The sequence below is a fragment of the Phaethon aethereus genome (assembly GCF_964289735.1).
Source record: "Phaethon aethereus genome assembly, chromosome: 21".
NCBI classification, from domain to species: domain Eukaryota; kingdom Metazoa; phylum Chordata; class Aves; order Phaethontiformes; family Phaethontidae; genus Phaethon; species Phaethon aethereus.
This window is the reverse complement of record NC_138597.1, coordinates 9,215,549-9,230,809: the sequence shown is the minus strand read 5'-3', so window position 1 is coordinate 9,230,809 and position 15,261 is coordinate 9,215,549. Positions and strand designations below refer to the sequence as shown.

The 15,261-nt window shown below is 56.4% G+C and overlaps 2 protein-coding genes across 2 annotated transcripts; one reads left to right on the top strand and one right to left on the bottom strand.

The window, feature by feature from the left end:
• Positions 1-3,517: 3,517 nt before the first annotated feature.
• On the bottom strand, positions 3,518-6,807 carry PHF13 (PHD finger protein 13; the record flags this gene model as incomplete). The annotated part of the gene is made up of 4 exons (XM_082009520.1): positions 3,518-3,744; positions 5,303-5,855; positions 6,268-6,369; positions 6,769-6,807. 4 exons carry the CDS (start codon positions 6,805-6,807, stop codon positions 3,518-3,520), a joined length of 921 nt encoding a protein of 306 aa, XP_081865646.1.
• Positions 6,808-8,644: 1,837 nt separating this feature from the next.
• KLHL21 (kelch like family member 21) lies at positions 8,645-15,214 on the top strand (the record flags this gene model as incomplete). The annotated part of the gene is made up of 4 exons (XM_082009486.1): positions 8,645-9,683; positions 11,101-11,506; positions 14,463-14,535; positions 14,921-15,214. Exons 1-4 carry the CDS (start codon positions 8,648-8,650, stop codon positions 15,212-15,214), a joined length of 1,809 nt encoding a protein of 602 aa, XP_081865612.1. The 5' UTR covers positions 8,645-8,647.
• Positions 15,215-15,261: the final 47 nt, after the last annotated feature.

Below are 15,261 nucleotides of genomic sequence, written 5' to 3'. Positions count from 1 at the left end.
TTGCTCTCTGCTGCTGAATACTTACTCCAGCCCACCAACGCCTCTCTTCCTGATTTTCTGTCAGTGCAGTTTTAAAGAGACTGTAAGAATAGCCCCACTTGAGAAACCACTGCTTTGAACACCACCCTTTCTGCTCTATGAGAAGCTGCCATTTTACAGCTACAATTCCTCTGGGACTTGTTTATGACTCTATATAATACAAAATGACAAATAGAAAATAGAAGCTGTAAGCAACCAGAGCTTAGCTTCTAATATGATCCCATGCCATTCCCAAAGAGTTGCACTATCCTTTAAGTTTGCCAGGGTGTTAAGGCTGCTGCTTTGAATGCCACTGGTTGGGTGGCAGTGCTTTCAGGGTCATGGCCTGTACAGGAGCTGAGGGGTGGCACCAAGGCACCAGCACCCCTTTGGTGATTTGGGGTCCTCAGTGCTGCCCTGCCATGGGGCAGGGGTGGGAGGGAAGGAGCTCTCCTTCAGCACAGCTGCCAGATGCTTTAAGGGGGGTTTGGCTTGGGCTTGGCTGAGCAGGCTAGTGTTTTGCAAGGCAGATGCAGCACAACCCAAGGTCTGTTTCTGAGGCTGCAGTGCCCACTCTTGCAGGGACCTGGCTCTTGGGCAAGTGGGACAGCCATGGGGTCACCATGGCCAGCAGTCTCACCTGGCATGATTTGCCTTGCTCCACACCCAGCCTGCCTTCAGGCACTCGCCTCCCCTGCCCAGACCACGCGCTGCCGACACCATAGGCATCGTGACCCAAGCCTGCTCGCACCAGCCTTCACGCCTTTCAGCAGGTCCCCATCAGCGAGCCCAGTGCAGCATCCCAGCTGCCTTTCAACATTCCAGGCTCCTGCAGCAGCAGGCATCGCCTGCCTGCCATCACTCCACCCCACGCTTGCCCCTGCACCAGCGATGGGGCTCCACAAGTTACCTTACTCACAGCAGAGGCTGGGCAAGGAACAACTGCTTCAAAGAGGCGAGAATACCTGTCAGCACATGAAAGATAGTTTGCAGCACTTCCTACTCATACCTGACTTTGTGTCTTTTTTGGGGAAGAGCACTTGAAGTGTCAAGTCTTGCTGCCACCTGGCACAACTGCTTTACACACCAGTAAACCATAACAGCAGACTCCTGAGTTCAGAATAAAATGAACTCATTGTTCACTTATTTCACATTTAAGAAAAAAAACAGGTTCATTAAAACAGTTTTAATGAAAAAATAAAGTTCTGAATTAAACTATAATTATACATGGCTGAAAGTGATGAACTAAAAGAATGGAGATGTTACTTTTTTTTTCCTCTCTGCTGATACTGTAACGTGCTGGACTTGTCAGACACCATCTATTGGGATAAATCTGAAAAGGTAACAAGAGTCAGTCTCATTGATTAGTATCAAACCTCTGCGAAAAATGGAGGCAGTTTGCCATTTCTCCCATAAAAGCTTCAGGAACGCATTCCACGGAGGTCCAGTTGAATTGCAGACATGCTGTAAACTGAGATACCAATTTTCAGAGCAGGTCCAGGCCCTACACAGCTTGCAACCAAGATCTTCCAAAGCCTTTCTGTTTGCAGAGTGAAATGGCAGCATTTGAGAACTTTGGTTATTTTTCTGGCTGCAAAGAACAGTCAGGCAGCCATCAGGGGCAAGTCTTTGGCAAACTCCTCAGTGGTTCCACATAGCTTCTGGAAGGCAGCATACCATGGTCATGGTCTTAAGATTTTGCAGAAGCTGGAGCTGGTTTTCAGAACCCAAAGTTAGTTGTTGCAGCTTGGTGGAACGGGATTTTTATAAAGAAGCAGGACTGAAGAACCATTGCACATCGTGCAGCTCTGTCATGCTGACACAGGCCAGCAGACTTTCATACCCACCGTGTCCCACGCAGCAGAGCCCCCGGGCACTGCAGTGCTGGACTGTCTGCCTGAGGTGTTGGCAGCCCCATGTCAGACATCTGAAGGAGGGTACCTGGCTCTGTGTACTGGAAAGACCTGTGGTCGTCACCAGGATGCATGTCCTGATGAGCCAGTACTCCAAGGCGGCAGTGGTCTAACGTGGTGTATCTGCAGGACTATTGTGGACACATTCTTACCAGTATGGCTAGTCTTGCTTCAGCCGCGGTGCCAGCCAGTGACTCCCCTTGCCTCACGGTCTCATCAGACAAAGCACACGTTATTCATCAGGCATAACTTCAGAGAAATACCTCGAAACATAAGCCAAATTTGTGAGAGACATACAGCTCGCTCTGCTTGGTCATCGAGGAACAACGCCGCCATCTCAGTGGCCTTGCGTATGAGCCTCGACTCCCTGTCACGTTTCTGAATGGATTTCCCTGGGGCTGAGCCCCAGGAAGTGCTGTGGAGGGACCGCAGCATTGACGGGGGCCTCGGCGCTCTCCTGTCTTCCCCCACGCCGAATGGATCTTCATTGCACTTCATCTTGCTAGCTGCATAGCCTGCATTTGCTTTTATCTGTATAATTTGCAACCAACAGGTTAAAGATTTCTTTTTTTGATCACAAATCCAGTCTCAAAAAACAAACAGTGAAAACAAAAGTTAACTCAGCTGTAGCACTCAGGTGGAAATGACCAAATCCCAAACCAGACCTGCCAGGTTCTAAGTTTACTACGGCCCCTTTTACAGTCCACGTTTGAATTCTGGGCTGAGAAAAGGGAAAGTCATCGTCCTCTTAAAACAGCACCTTAGAGTTTAACAAAGGGCCGGGAAATGGAGCAAACGGTATCCCCCCATACACAGATTTGAGCCGATCATGCAAAACAAAGTCACGAAAAATCACCGTAAGAAGAGGCCTTCTAGGAAGAAATCCGATGTCGTTAATCCCCAGCGCTGCCTGTCCAGAAAAAAGGCTGCTCTCTTCCTTGAAACGCGCCGGTCCCTCAGCGCAGGAAGAAGTCCTGTTTTCACTTCAACGCCAAATTACAGAACTCCTCTGCTGCTCGGGCCCGCTGAAGAGGAGGCAGATTGTGCAGAGGTCGGTATGCATTGACGCTCTCTCCTACGGAGCCTTAGAATATCTAAGATTGATATATACGGACAAATGGGCAGGTATAATATTACACTAAAATTAAAACACATGGCCATTTACTTTTCAGACTCTTCACACAGATTCCCTCCTCCTCCTCCTCCCTCTTTGGAGGAGGAGAAGTTTTCTAGCACAGAAGGTTTGCAGTTCCCGATGGGATGAGAAAACATACGTGGCAAAGGTATTCTACATTCCCCAGACATCACCCAATTCATAGCTGTAACCAGACAAAACCCCACCGAACCCAGAGAGCTGAGTCTGTCCCTTGAGCTAACAGGTCTCTAGCAGCAGTTTTGACCAGTCAGCCTCTTCCAGCCCCGGCTGCCCACAACTTGGCGATTCCTCGTCCCTGTTGGTGCAGGCTGGCCGGGCAGCCCTTCAGCCTGAGCAGCAGCAGTTCGGGGGAGCTCTCCCCGGCCTCCCAGCCGGCGTCCATAAGCTCGCCCGCCTGCCCAAGCAGCGCAGCAGCACGCGCCTCCCTCCCCTAGTCCAGAAAGCGCCTGCGCGAGCCCGTCCGGGAGCGGTTCGAACGCCGAATGTCAAACTTGGAGTCCCGGCACTTCTGGCATATGTAGACCTCTGGGACGTTCGACTTGCGGATTTTGGCGCAGGAGAGGTGGATCCAGGTGTGGCACTCATTACACTCGATCATTGGCCGCCCGGCAAAAGGCTTCATGCAGAAGCAAGTGACTAGGTCCCATGAGTCGTCATCTGCGAAGAGAAACGGCAAGCTATGTTTTTAACTGCCAACACCTCTCACCTGCACCAGGAATTTACTCTCCTTCTGCGCTAAATTAACTACCTGGGTTTCAAAGACAGGCATTTTGATGATTTTTCCAGGTCCTAAGAGGAACTAGTCTCTCTTGCACAGGAAGAGACTCTCAGCAATACAAGAGAGGTCGTAATCCAGGAGAGGAGAACCAGCTGCTTCTATAAAGTTGCAGCTTTTCACTAGGTTTATTGTGAAAGCAGCCAGCCAACACACCCCCCCCCACCCTCGCCTTCTCCCCTGTATTGGGTTTGTGTGACAAGGATTTGGTAGCAGGGAGGCTGCAGCAGTGGCTTCTGTGAGAAGTTGCAAGAAGCTTCCCCCGTGTCCAATAAAGCCAGTGCCAGCCAGCTCCAAGACAGACCTGCCGCTGGCCAAGGCCAAGCCCATCAGCAACGGCGGCAGCGCCTCTGTGATAACAGTTAAAAAGGGGAAAAAAAATGGCAACAGCAATTGCAGCTGGAGAGAGGAGTGAGAACATGTGAAAACAGCCCTGCAGACACCAAGGTCAGCACAGAAGGAGGGGCAGGAGGGGCTCCAGAGCAGAGGTTCCCCGGCAACCCTTGGGGAAGACCACAGTGAGGCCAGCTGTGCCCCTGCAGCCATGGAGCTCCATGGGGGAGCAGATCTCCACCTGCAGTCTGGAGAGGACCCCACGCCAGAGCAGGGAGATGCCTGAAGGAGGCCGTGACCTCATGGGCAGCCCACGCTGGAGCCGGCTCCGCACGGGGCCACAGGCCCTGCCAGGAGAGAAGCGCAGGCTGGAGCAGGTTTGCTGGCAGGACTTGTCACTCGGCGGGGGCCCAGGCTGGAGCAGCCTGTTCCTGAAGGACGGCACCCATGGAGGGACCCAGGCTGGAGCAGTTCATGAAGAACTGCACCTCATGGGAAGGACCCGTGTTGGAGAAGCTCATGGAGAACTGTCTCCCATGGGAGGGCCCCCAAGCTGGAGCAGGGGAAGAATGTAAGGAGTCCTCTCCCTGAGGAGGAAGGAGCGGCAGAGACCATGTGTGATGAACTGACCACAGCCCCCATTCCCCATCCCCCTGCGCCACTCAGGGGGAAGGAGGGAAAGAAATGGGGAGTGAAGTTGTACTCGGGAAGAAGGGAAGGGTGGGGGAAGGTGTTTTAGTTTTACTTCTCATTACCCTACTCTGATTGTGATTGACAATAAATTAAATTAATTCCCCAAGTCAAGTCTCTTTTGTCCATTATGGTAATTGCTGAATGATATCTCCCTCTCTTTATCTTGACCTACAAGCTTCTCATTATATTTTCTCTCCCCTGTCCAGCTGAGAAGGGGAGTGACAGAGCAGCTTTAGTGGGCACCTGGCATCTGGCCAAGGTCAACCCACCACACACCTGAAAACCCAGCCACTACTTAATTCTGCCCAGGCAGCACACCTTTGCATTATCCTCATGCTACAGGCACCAAAGAGATGAGGAACAGCACCACTGCTTCCACCTGGCTACTCCTCTTTCAACAGCCAGGCCACCTACCTGAATCCACCATGATGTCCTCATCGTCACCGGTGCCATCCTCATCGCGAAAGACGACCTGCTTGCCCTGCCGAATGACCGTTCGTTTGCCCACGCTCTGGATCTCCACCGTCTGCTCAGCCGTCACGGCAGGGTAGGAGACGCTGGAAGGCGTGTCAGAGTCCCACACCGAGCAGTGCTCGGTCGCAGACTGCGGGTCGCCCTCGGACGAGGGGCTCATCGGTGTCTCTACATAAGAGTCCTCTGCCTCCAGCTCCAGCAGCTTCTCCTCGTAGTCCTCCTCTGCAGACACCTCCGTTTCCCTCCTCTTCAGCTTTTTCTTCTTCCTGATCTTATCAATTTGCTTTCGCTCTGGCAGGAAGTTGCCGGGCTTTGCCCGCTGGAACAGGGAACCGTACGGTTTTGCTCGCTTGAGCTGGCTAAAGTTCTTTCTGTTCTTGGCGGGCAGGGAAACGGAAGAGGGGATGTCATTGAACCGCGGATCCCAGCTATCGCTGTCAATTGTGCCTCCGGTGCTGTTGGGAGGGCTGGGGCTGTTCCTCAGTGGCGTTTCCTGGAAGACGTCGACAAAGCGGATAAAAGCATAAATCGGGAGCCGACTCGCGCGTGGCACTGCGCCCCTTCCCTGAGGCGCTGCCTCGCGCATCCGATCTCGCCCAAGTTCCCGCTCCCTGAAGGCGGTGGCTCGGTGCCGCCCAGGCCCCGGGGAGGCTGGGGAGCGATGCCAGGATCCGTAAGTCCTCCGGCCCACCCAAGAAGTGGCCCCGTCCCACCACGGCAAGCCCCCCCCCCGCCGCTGTAGTTCCCCCTTTTGTTTCAAGAATCCGGCGCGGAGGCGCAACCTCCCCGCAGCGCCTGGCTCTACGGAAAGCCCCGCAGACGCTGCGGCCCAGGAGCCGCTGCGGCCGGGGCCCGCGGAGGCCGCCTGGGCCGGCCCGGCGCCGCTGCTGCTCACCGCCCCTCACCTCCTGCGGGTAGGGGATATAGCCGGCGTAGGCCAGGACGAAGGTGCAGAACTTGTTGAAGTCTTCCACGGTCCGGTGCCGCCGGGAGGCGGGGGAGAAGTCCTACGGGGAAAGGGGAGGAGGTCAGCGGCGGGGACGGGCCCGGCCGGGCGGGGGGAGGCGCCACCGCCGCCGCCGCTCCCTGCAGCCGGGCCCCGCCCGCCGCCGCTCCCCGCACCGCCCCACCCCCACCCCCCGCGGCGGCGGTAGCCGGGCAGCGCCGCCGCCCCCCACCCCCCGCACCCCCGGTCTCGGTACCGGGCCCTCAGGCGGGCCGCCCACCGCGGCGGGACACGCCGGGCGTGCCGCCGCCATTCCTCGCCCCGGGACTCGGCGCTCGGGCGGCACAAGATGGCCCCGGCCCCGCGGCGCGGCGGCGGCGGGGAGCGGGCACCGGCGGCGCGGCGAGCCGGGCCGGGCCGGGCGGCGGGAGACCCCCCACCCCACGGGGCCCCGGCTCACCTCCGGGGCGAACGGAGAAGCGCAGGAGTCGGAGTCCATGTCCCGGCGCGGGAGGCGTAGGGGGGGGCCGGGGTAGCAGCAGCAGCGGCAACCGGGCAGCACCGACACCCGCGAACCGCTCGGTACCGGCGGGAGGCGGTGAAGGGGCGGCCGCCCGCGCGTGGGCTGTTGGGAACGGTAGTCCGCCCTCGCGAGGTCTGCTGGGAGTTGTAGTTCGTCCCCGCGGGGGCCGCCGGGAGTCGTAGTTCGGGAGTGTGCGGGGGTGGCCGCGGGGGCCGCCGGGAGCGGAGCGGCGGGCATGCGTGGGGACGGCCGCGGGGGCCGCTGGGAGCAACAGTCTAGGCACGGCGGCTGGAGGGCGGGGCCGGGCCGGGCCGAGGCGGCGGCGGGGAGCGGAGCGGTGAGGTGAGCCCCGGGGGCGCAGCGGGGCGACCGGTTACCGGGGCGGCGGTAACTGCTGCAGAGTCGCAATAGGCCTTGGGGGGGGTGGCCCTCAGTTTACCGCGGCGCAAGCCCGGTCGGTGACGACAGGGATAGGCAGGGGCGGGCGGGGTTGGCTGCCTCTCGCCGACTCGTGAGCCTCGGCCCTGGAGATCCGCTGAAAGCCGCCCTCCCGCCTCGCCCGGCGCCTTCCCGACAGTGTCCGAGCGCTCGGCGCTCCGCGCGGCCACAGTTGCTTCCGCCCTCGTCTCCCCGCTCGGTCGCCCGGCTGCAGTCTCGCTCCGTTCCGCTGCGGTCTCCGGGCTCTCCTGCGCCTGCTCTGGCACTCGCGCCCCTCCCTGCGCCCACCCCCGGCCGTTGTTCCCGGTGCCCGGCCTGCGGCGGCCCCGTGTGGCAACGTTCGTGTGAGCGGCGCAAACCGGGCCTGGTTGCCTGCCGTTCCTCTCCGGCCCGTTGTAACCGTCGCGGCTGCAGGGCGATGGCGGGCGCCTGGCTGCGGTGCTTGGCACGAAGCAGACCCCGGAGAGGGAGCTGAAGCACCAGCCTTGGTTTTAGGGGCCTGCTCCCCAGCGCCTTTAAACTGCGCTCTGCCACCGCCATGCTCCGGCTCTCCAACAGTCAGCACAGTCTGTTTTCTACGTGGAGGAATCCTGTTTCATTCCCATACGTGCTCTGCTGATCATTACGCGGGTCGCATAGGACCATTGCAACAAAAACGGCTGAAAACGGCACGAGTTTAGCAAAGAAGAGTATTTTATTCCTACAGTATTTATTTGACAGGAAGTGATTAGCGGGCTGGCTGTGTGTGAGCAGGGACAGAGAAGCCTGGCAGGACACCAGCCATAACACTTTTGGCCAAAACGCTGCAGGTCTCCAGCTTCACATAGCTGAGCCTCGCCTTTGATAACAGCTGGCACCATGGGGCCAGGGGGGTTGGAGAGAGTCCCTCCTGGGAACACCCCCCTCAGCACCTCCCTTATGAGGAAGACCCCACTGTCCTCCTCAAATAGCAGCAGGGGCTACTCCCGCTGGGCACTCCACCCAAGAGGCGCCCAGGGGCTTAGGCGCAACATTACAAAGCTATCAGGTTTACAAAGCTCTGCCCAGCTCTTGTGAGGCTGCCTTAATCCTGGGAAACTTCAACACGGGCTTCTTAAAAATGTAATTAGACTAAGCAGGGAAGGCTGCTGGCAGCACCAGCACATTATGCAACTGCTGCTCCCCCGTGACGGGAGAAGGAGGATGTTTTTGAGGGCTGTTTAGTTTATCCCACTTCCCAGCCAGAGGACGTTTTCCCCTCAGCTAACACTACTTTTCTTTCCTTCCCCCCCCCCCCCCCCGCCCCATTCTCTCTGTCCTGCCAAGCTGCTCTTGGGGTTGAATCCTGAGGGGGTCCATGCAGGGCGTGACACAGCGTGTGCTCTCCCACAGGCACAGCATGGCGGCCAGCACAGGCAGCAGTGGCGGTGGGACAGCGGCGACGACGGCAACAGGGGAGCCAGCGCATGCGGTGTCCCTGCTGCGGGGTCTGAGTGCGCTGCGAGCGGAGCGAAGCCTGCTGGATGTGACGGTGGTGGCAGGTGGCCGGGAGTTTGGAGCGCACCGTGCCGTCCTGGCTGCTGCTTCTGGCTACTTCCGCGCCATGTTTGGCGGGGCGCTGCGGGAGGCGCGGGCCGAGCGGGTGCGGCTGCACGGCGTGGAGCCCGAGTGTCTGGCACGCCTCCTCGACTTTGCCTACACAGGCAGGGTGGGCGGGCTGGGCCCCGACATCGCCGAGCGCCTGCTGCGCGCCGCCGACCTGCTGCAGTTCCCTGCTGTCAAGGAGGCCTGTGGCGCCTGGCTGGCGCGCCAGCTGGAGCCTGCCAACGCCCTGGACATGCAGGACTTCGCCGAGGCCTTCGCCTGCCCGGCTCTGGCAGCTGCTGCCCACCGCTTCGTCCTGCGGCACGTGGGTGAGCTGGGCGCCCAGCTGGAGCGTCTGCCGCTGCCACGCCTCCTCTCCTACCTGCGGGACGACGGGCTCTGCGTGCCCAAGGAGGAGGCCGCCTTCCAGCTGGCGCTGCGCTGGGTGCGCGCTGACCCTGCCGCCCGCGCCCCACTGCTGCCCCAGCTCCTGGCTCATGTCCGCCTGCCCTTCGTGCGCCGCTTCTACCTGCTGGCCCATGTGGAGGGCGAGCCACTGGTGGCCCGCTGCCCGCCCTGCCTGCGCCTCCTGCGTGAGGCCCGTGACTTCCAGGCTGCCCGCCTCGACCGCCACGACCGGGGGCCATGTGCCCGCATGCGCCCCCGACCCTCCACTGGCCTTGCTGAGATCCTCGTCCTCGTTGGCGGCTGCGACCGTGACTGTGATGAGCTTGTCACCGTCGACTGCTACAACCCACGCACCGGCCACTGGCGCTACCTGGCTGAGTTCCCCGAACACCTTGGCGGGGGCTACAGCGTCGCCGCGCTGGGCAACGACATCTACGTCACTGGTAAGGTGTGCAGGGCACGAAAGTACCAGTGTTGAGATTTCTGTTGAAAACATGTGCGTTCTAGCAGTGAGACTTGGCTTTTCTCGGGATAGCAGAGCGTCTGGAACTCTGCTCAGGCTCAGTATGACTGCAGCCTGAAGATGGGCATAGGGACTCCTGGAGTTGGTGCTGGATTTAGCAGCTGGTCTCAACCCGGGAAGTATTTTGTCATGACTAATGCTCCTGAGCACGTGGGCAGAAGTCAGAAATCTTGCACCGGTAGAGCTTTCTAACCCCTCACTCCAGGGGATAAGAGTGACTGGAGAGGGTTTTGAATTTCTGGCTGCGAAGAAAGTATTTGGGTTAAGAGCCCCGAGAATCACAGGCCAGGCGCGTGCTTGAGGCAGAGGCGTGTCAGAAAGCCTCGGGTTCCTCAGCCAGCCAATGCCTATGAGTCATAGTACCTTCCCCAGTACAAACCCTGCCTCCTCACAGTCCACTGGGGCCATAATTACTTCTGCCAAGGTGACATGGACGTGTAAATTTGGCTGTTAATCTGCATGTAGTTGCCTCCTTTGAACTACATCCCCGTAGCTGGAGCGGCAGCCCTGTGGCGGCCATGACAAACCAAGGCCTGAGAAACCAGGTGCTGCAGAACAGCTTGCTCTGGGTGGACAGGACACACTGACAAAGTTTTGAAGAGCAGGTCAAACGCAGGTGAAGAGAAGACTGTTCCTTCTCTAGTCACAAGCAGAAACCAAGGCTCAGCTTTAAGGGCAGAGTTGTAAAAACGATGGGGTACCACACAGCTCGTTTGTATGGACACCTTTACATCCCATGAGAGCTTTGCAGAGCAATCCCAGGCGGGTCTGGGGGCACCGATACTGCCAAGAGCCCCCTGCTTCGGCAAGGCTACTGCTGGTGGGGATCTTTGGTCGTTCCACTCTGTCAGCGTTGTAGCATGGGCAGCAGGGAGAGTTGGAAGGTTTCCGTGCTGTCAGTGGTAATGCTGCCTTGGCAGCCAGGTGCTGGTGAGTGTTAGGGAGCAGCTTCTGGGTAGCGACGGAGCGCGGGTGGCAAAATGGGGAAGAAAACAGTTATTTGGAAGGATGGAGGTAGTCAAACCTGGGAGACTCGTTTTGAGTCATGGCTCAGTACAGACTACAAACAGCATGGGAGGAATCCTTCCTGGCTCACTGGGAAAGAAACCATGCAAAACTTCTGTTAAAATCCTCACCATGCACACTACTTTGGTCCCCTGGTACCAAAATATTTTCGTAACATACGGCCCTGGGAAGCAAAAAGTGCATGTGGGTATTAAGGTGTAGCTGCAAGACATAACAAAGATCCCAGTCTCGAGCCAAGCCCTCTCCTCCATCACCCCGTTACACTTCCCTTTGCAAAACCGCACGTTGAAATGTGGCGTGCTGTGCCGCAGGGGGATCGGACGGATCGAGGCTGTACGACTGTGTCTGGAGGTATAATTCCAGCGTGAACGAGTGGACGGAGGTGTCGCCCATGCTGAAAGCCAGAGAATACCACAGCTCCACGGTCCTGGATGGGCTGCTGTACGTGATCGCCTCCGACAGCACGGAGCGTTACGACCACTCAGTGGACAGCTGGGAGGCTCTGCAGCCCATGCTGTACCCTATGGACAACTGCTCCACCACCTCGTGCCGCGGCAAGCTGTTCGCCATCGGCTCCCTGGCCGGCAAAGAGTCCATGGTTATGCAGTGCTACGACCCCGACAGTGACCTCTGGTCCCTCGTGAACTGCGGGCACCTGCCTCCCTGGTCCTTCGCCCCAAAGACCGTCACTCTCAACGGCCTCATGTACTTCATAAGGTGAGTAGTGGGAGCAATAACCTCCCTCCCCACGTCCCTGCTGTACAAGCCCCGTGTTTCCCCAGGAAGGTGTGCAGATTTTGGGGGTGGTTGTAGGAGAGCACTGTGTCGGGAAAGCACGGCAGTGCTTCCTCTGATGGTGCAGGCGGGTCTGTAAACCGCCACACCGCTTCCCTTTACTTCTGTTGTAGCTAGGACCTCAAAGAACTATGCTTAAAATTGTGTAAACATGTCTGAATCTAAACCCATGGGATGGGGAATGGCCAGGTATAAATCTGGCTGAAGTCAGCAGCACTGCTTTGGAAATGGACTTCTCAGTTTGCTTGGCTTCTGGTTCAACCCCCCCTTGTTGCTATAAATAAGTGAGTAAGCTCCAAGAAAACGTTAAACTGTAGCGCAGGAGAGGACATCTTCCATCTCAGCAGAGATAAGAGGACTCAAGATGAAATGATTGGTCACTATTTTTAAGCGCCTTTCCAAATTGGGACTTAATTACCCGTCTGAAGTTGTCCTGGTGGCGCAAATACTTCGGTTATCCACTTAATTAAAAATAAACTGAAAGGCATGCTTGTGCTGAAGCATTTCATCTTGTTGTGTTGACTTTGAGCAAACATAGACTTCTCTGATGGCGTCCAGACACTTTTCTTTTTTTAATCTCCTCTTGGCTTTGCATAAAGCAGCAACTTCCACCCAAGATTTTATTTGATTCATTTGGGTTCAGCTGAGTGTCTGGGTTCCTGGCAGTTGTTTGTAGGTAGCAGTTTGAGTCACTTGGTTTTCAGTAAATGCTGGCAGGGGTGTCTCGGCTGTTTGGCTACTTGTCACAAGCCGATTCTATAGGTTTTCCTTTCTATCCATTTTAAAATACTGATGATTGACACTTCAAGATTTCTGATCACTTATGCATCTGCAGGAGTTAATGAGGAGGTTGTCAGAATCAGGTTTTTCTTGCCTCATTTCACGTGCTGCATGTGGGCTGCTGCTCTGTGTAAAGTTGCAAGATAATCTTTGGAGGACAGAGGAATAGGGTACAAATAAAAGTCGCAACCTCATTTTTTGATTAGTTTTAAATAGCTCAGACTGAAGCTTCTGACTGATGATCTCCACTAGTGGGACTACTTTTATAATTATAAGTATGGCACAGCAGCGAGGCTTAGGTCTTCAGCTGCGCCCTTCTTAGAGCTAACCCTGAGATCGGAGAGGAGGTCCTGGCCTGACTGTCACCAGTGACTGGAACTGCATGGTGAGAGCTTTGCCCCTCATTTCCCTTCCAGTCCGTCAGCGTTTTCAGCTTCATACTTGGAAGTATTCGACTCGCCTGCTGCCATTCGTTATGGGAGGCATTGTGAACAGCAGCAGTTCTGCCAGGTACAAACGGCTCGGCTGCAGCATTTAGCTCCCAAGCGCTGCATCCCAAGGCAGGTACCAGCTCTTGGTTCTGAGCAGTTCTGAGGAAGAAAGGTTGGTCTTAGTGCAGCTCTGTGGGGCTTGGAGCACTCACTTACGTGTGCCTATGTTAAAGATGTTTCATTCAGGTGAATATCAGTTCAGTTCCAGGTACATCACAAAAGCAACTCAAACTAAATAAACTGGTTTTAACATGCATATAGTATTGGGTGCCTTAGGAGCGCTTGTCCAGGGTGTGACCAGAAAGTCCCAGGGCACACGCCTCAGCTTCACTGCGGGCTTAGCAGACAGGTTTCTGATGTAATGGTTTGCTAAACAGATGCTGCTGTTGTAGGTGAGATTTCATGTTTATTTTCACTCCCTCCCCTGCTCAGATTCACGGCAGCAATCGCTAGTGATACCTTGTTGCCCCCACGATGCATGGCAACGCACCATGTCACGATGGATTTAAAGACAATAAAATATTCCTTGCAGCCTTTTGAATCTGTCTGTAACAGGACTGCCTTGGAGTGACCAACAGCACTCCTCCAGCTGCCCTGACCTTGTCCTCTTCGCATTCTTGTGTCAGCGGCACGCGTTTCTGCACCGCAAACGTCCCTCACCTGTCGCTGTCGCCCTCCTGTCTCGCGAGTGGAGCGGGTGAGAGAAGCCTTGGGGGATTATGCTGCCCCTGCCAGCTCTTCTCTCGCAGTCCTCCAGCCCATCTAAATTTGGTGTTGGCAAAAAACTCAAGCGGTAGGGATGCCATTGCTTTGAAGTGCGTGGAGGTTTAAGCCTCTCCAGAACAGCAGTAATCTTTCTTCCAGACCCTGCAGCACTTGGCACCAGAGCCCTATCGGTCTGTGAAATGCAGAATTGCAGAAAGCTACTCTGTGAACACACCTACCCTAGATGCAGGCATAAAAAAAAGACTAGATTTGAGAAGGCCCCCGGCATTGCGCAGCGATTTCCGACCCAGCAGTGGTGTAGCCAGGCGCTGGGCTCTGAGTGGGGCTCACGGTCCAGAGCAGCTCACCCCACCCTCTTGGGTGGAGCGACCACCTTAGGGAGGTGAAAAACAGTGCATGCCGTCAGCTCGCTCCGTCTCCCATCACCATGTCTGCCTTCCCTCCTAAGCAGTGTCCTAAAACTCGCGTGCACCAGAAAGCACAGAGCACGTTGCTTTGCCTGTAGAGACGCTCAGGATGGGCATTCGGGCTCTTTGGATGTCGGTTGCTGGCGTGGAGAACAGAAGAAGCGCTCCTGCACTGACATGTGGTACATGTGCAATGTCTGTGCCAGCCTGCTTCATGGGCAGGGGTGCCGCAGAGAGGTTCAGGTGTTTTCTGGGGTGAACATCACCTCTGGCACACAAGAAGGCCGTGCTGGAGGCTGGGGTCTGCATCAGGACCTGCTCCTTCGTACAGGAACCCTTTGGTCCCCAATACATGTAGCAGGACTGGAGCGGAAGTGCTCACAGCAGCATGTCAGGCTGTTGAACTGGGGGCTTCACAAGGCAGGAGGTTTTTCAAACGCAGAAGAGAAATTTGTGTTATCTCATCTCCCACAGGGATGACTCGGCTGAAGTGGATGTTTACAATCCAGCAAAGAACGAGTGGGATAAAATCCCTGCCATGCTTCAGGTAGGATGCTTACCAACACACTGGATGCTTCTCAGTGTTAAAAATGAGCTTAATTTACCTTTGGAAAACCAGGTGCTCTTTAGACTGTAACCCCTTGCACATGGAGTGCCTTTAAGAGTATCACAGTCACCTGGAAGCAAAAACTTGGACTGTGATTGCGTAGCCAGGTGTTCAGCCCAGCACGTGAGAGCTGGGCAGAGCTAGAAAACTCTGTCTCCTCCCGGTGCCTGGGCAGCGCTGGTTCAGAGCCAGTGTCAGCAGCTGGTGGGCCCTGCGTCCCATCCAAGCGAGCAGTTGCAGGACAGCACCCAGCACCTTTATCATCCGCCTAGTTGTGCTAAACCCTCCTTTCTAATTGCTGTGTATCTTTATTTTTAAACTGTAGGTTCATGTTGGGGGGAGCGTGGCCGTGCTTGGCGGCAAGCTCTATGTCTCTGGTGGCTACGATAACACGTTCGAACTCTCGGATGTCCTGGAAGCCTACGACCCTGAGACACGAGCGTGGAGTGTGGTGGGCCAACTCCCTGAGCCCATCTTCTGGCATGGCAGCGTCAGCATATTCCGGCAGTTCATGCCAGAAACCACACAGGAGGATGACGGCATCACACTGGACAACACCATCAACTTGAACAGGCAGCGCCAAAACCTTCACAACCAGAACCTTAACGAGCTTCGTTAGCAGGGGAAGGAGTTGTCCCCCTGGCTCAGCGAGAGTTCGTTATCCAG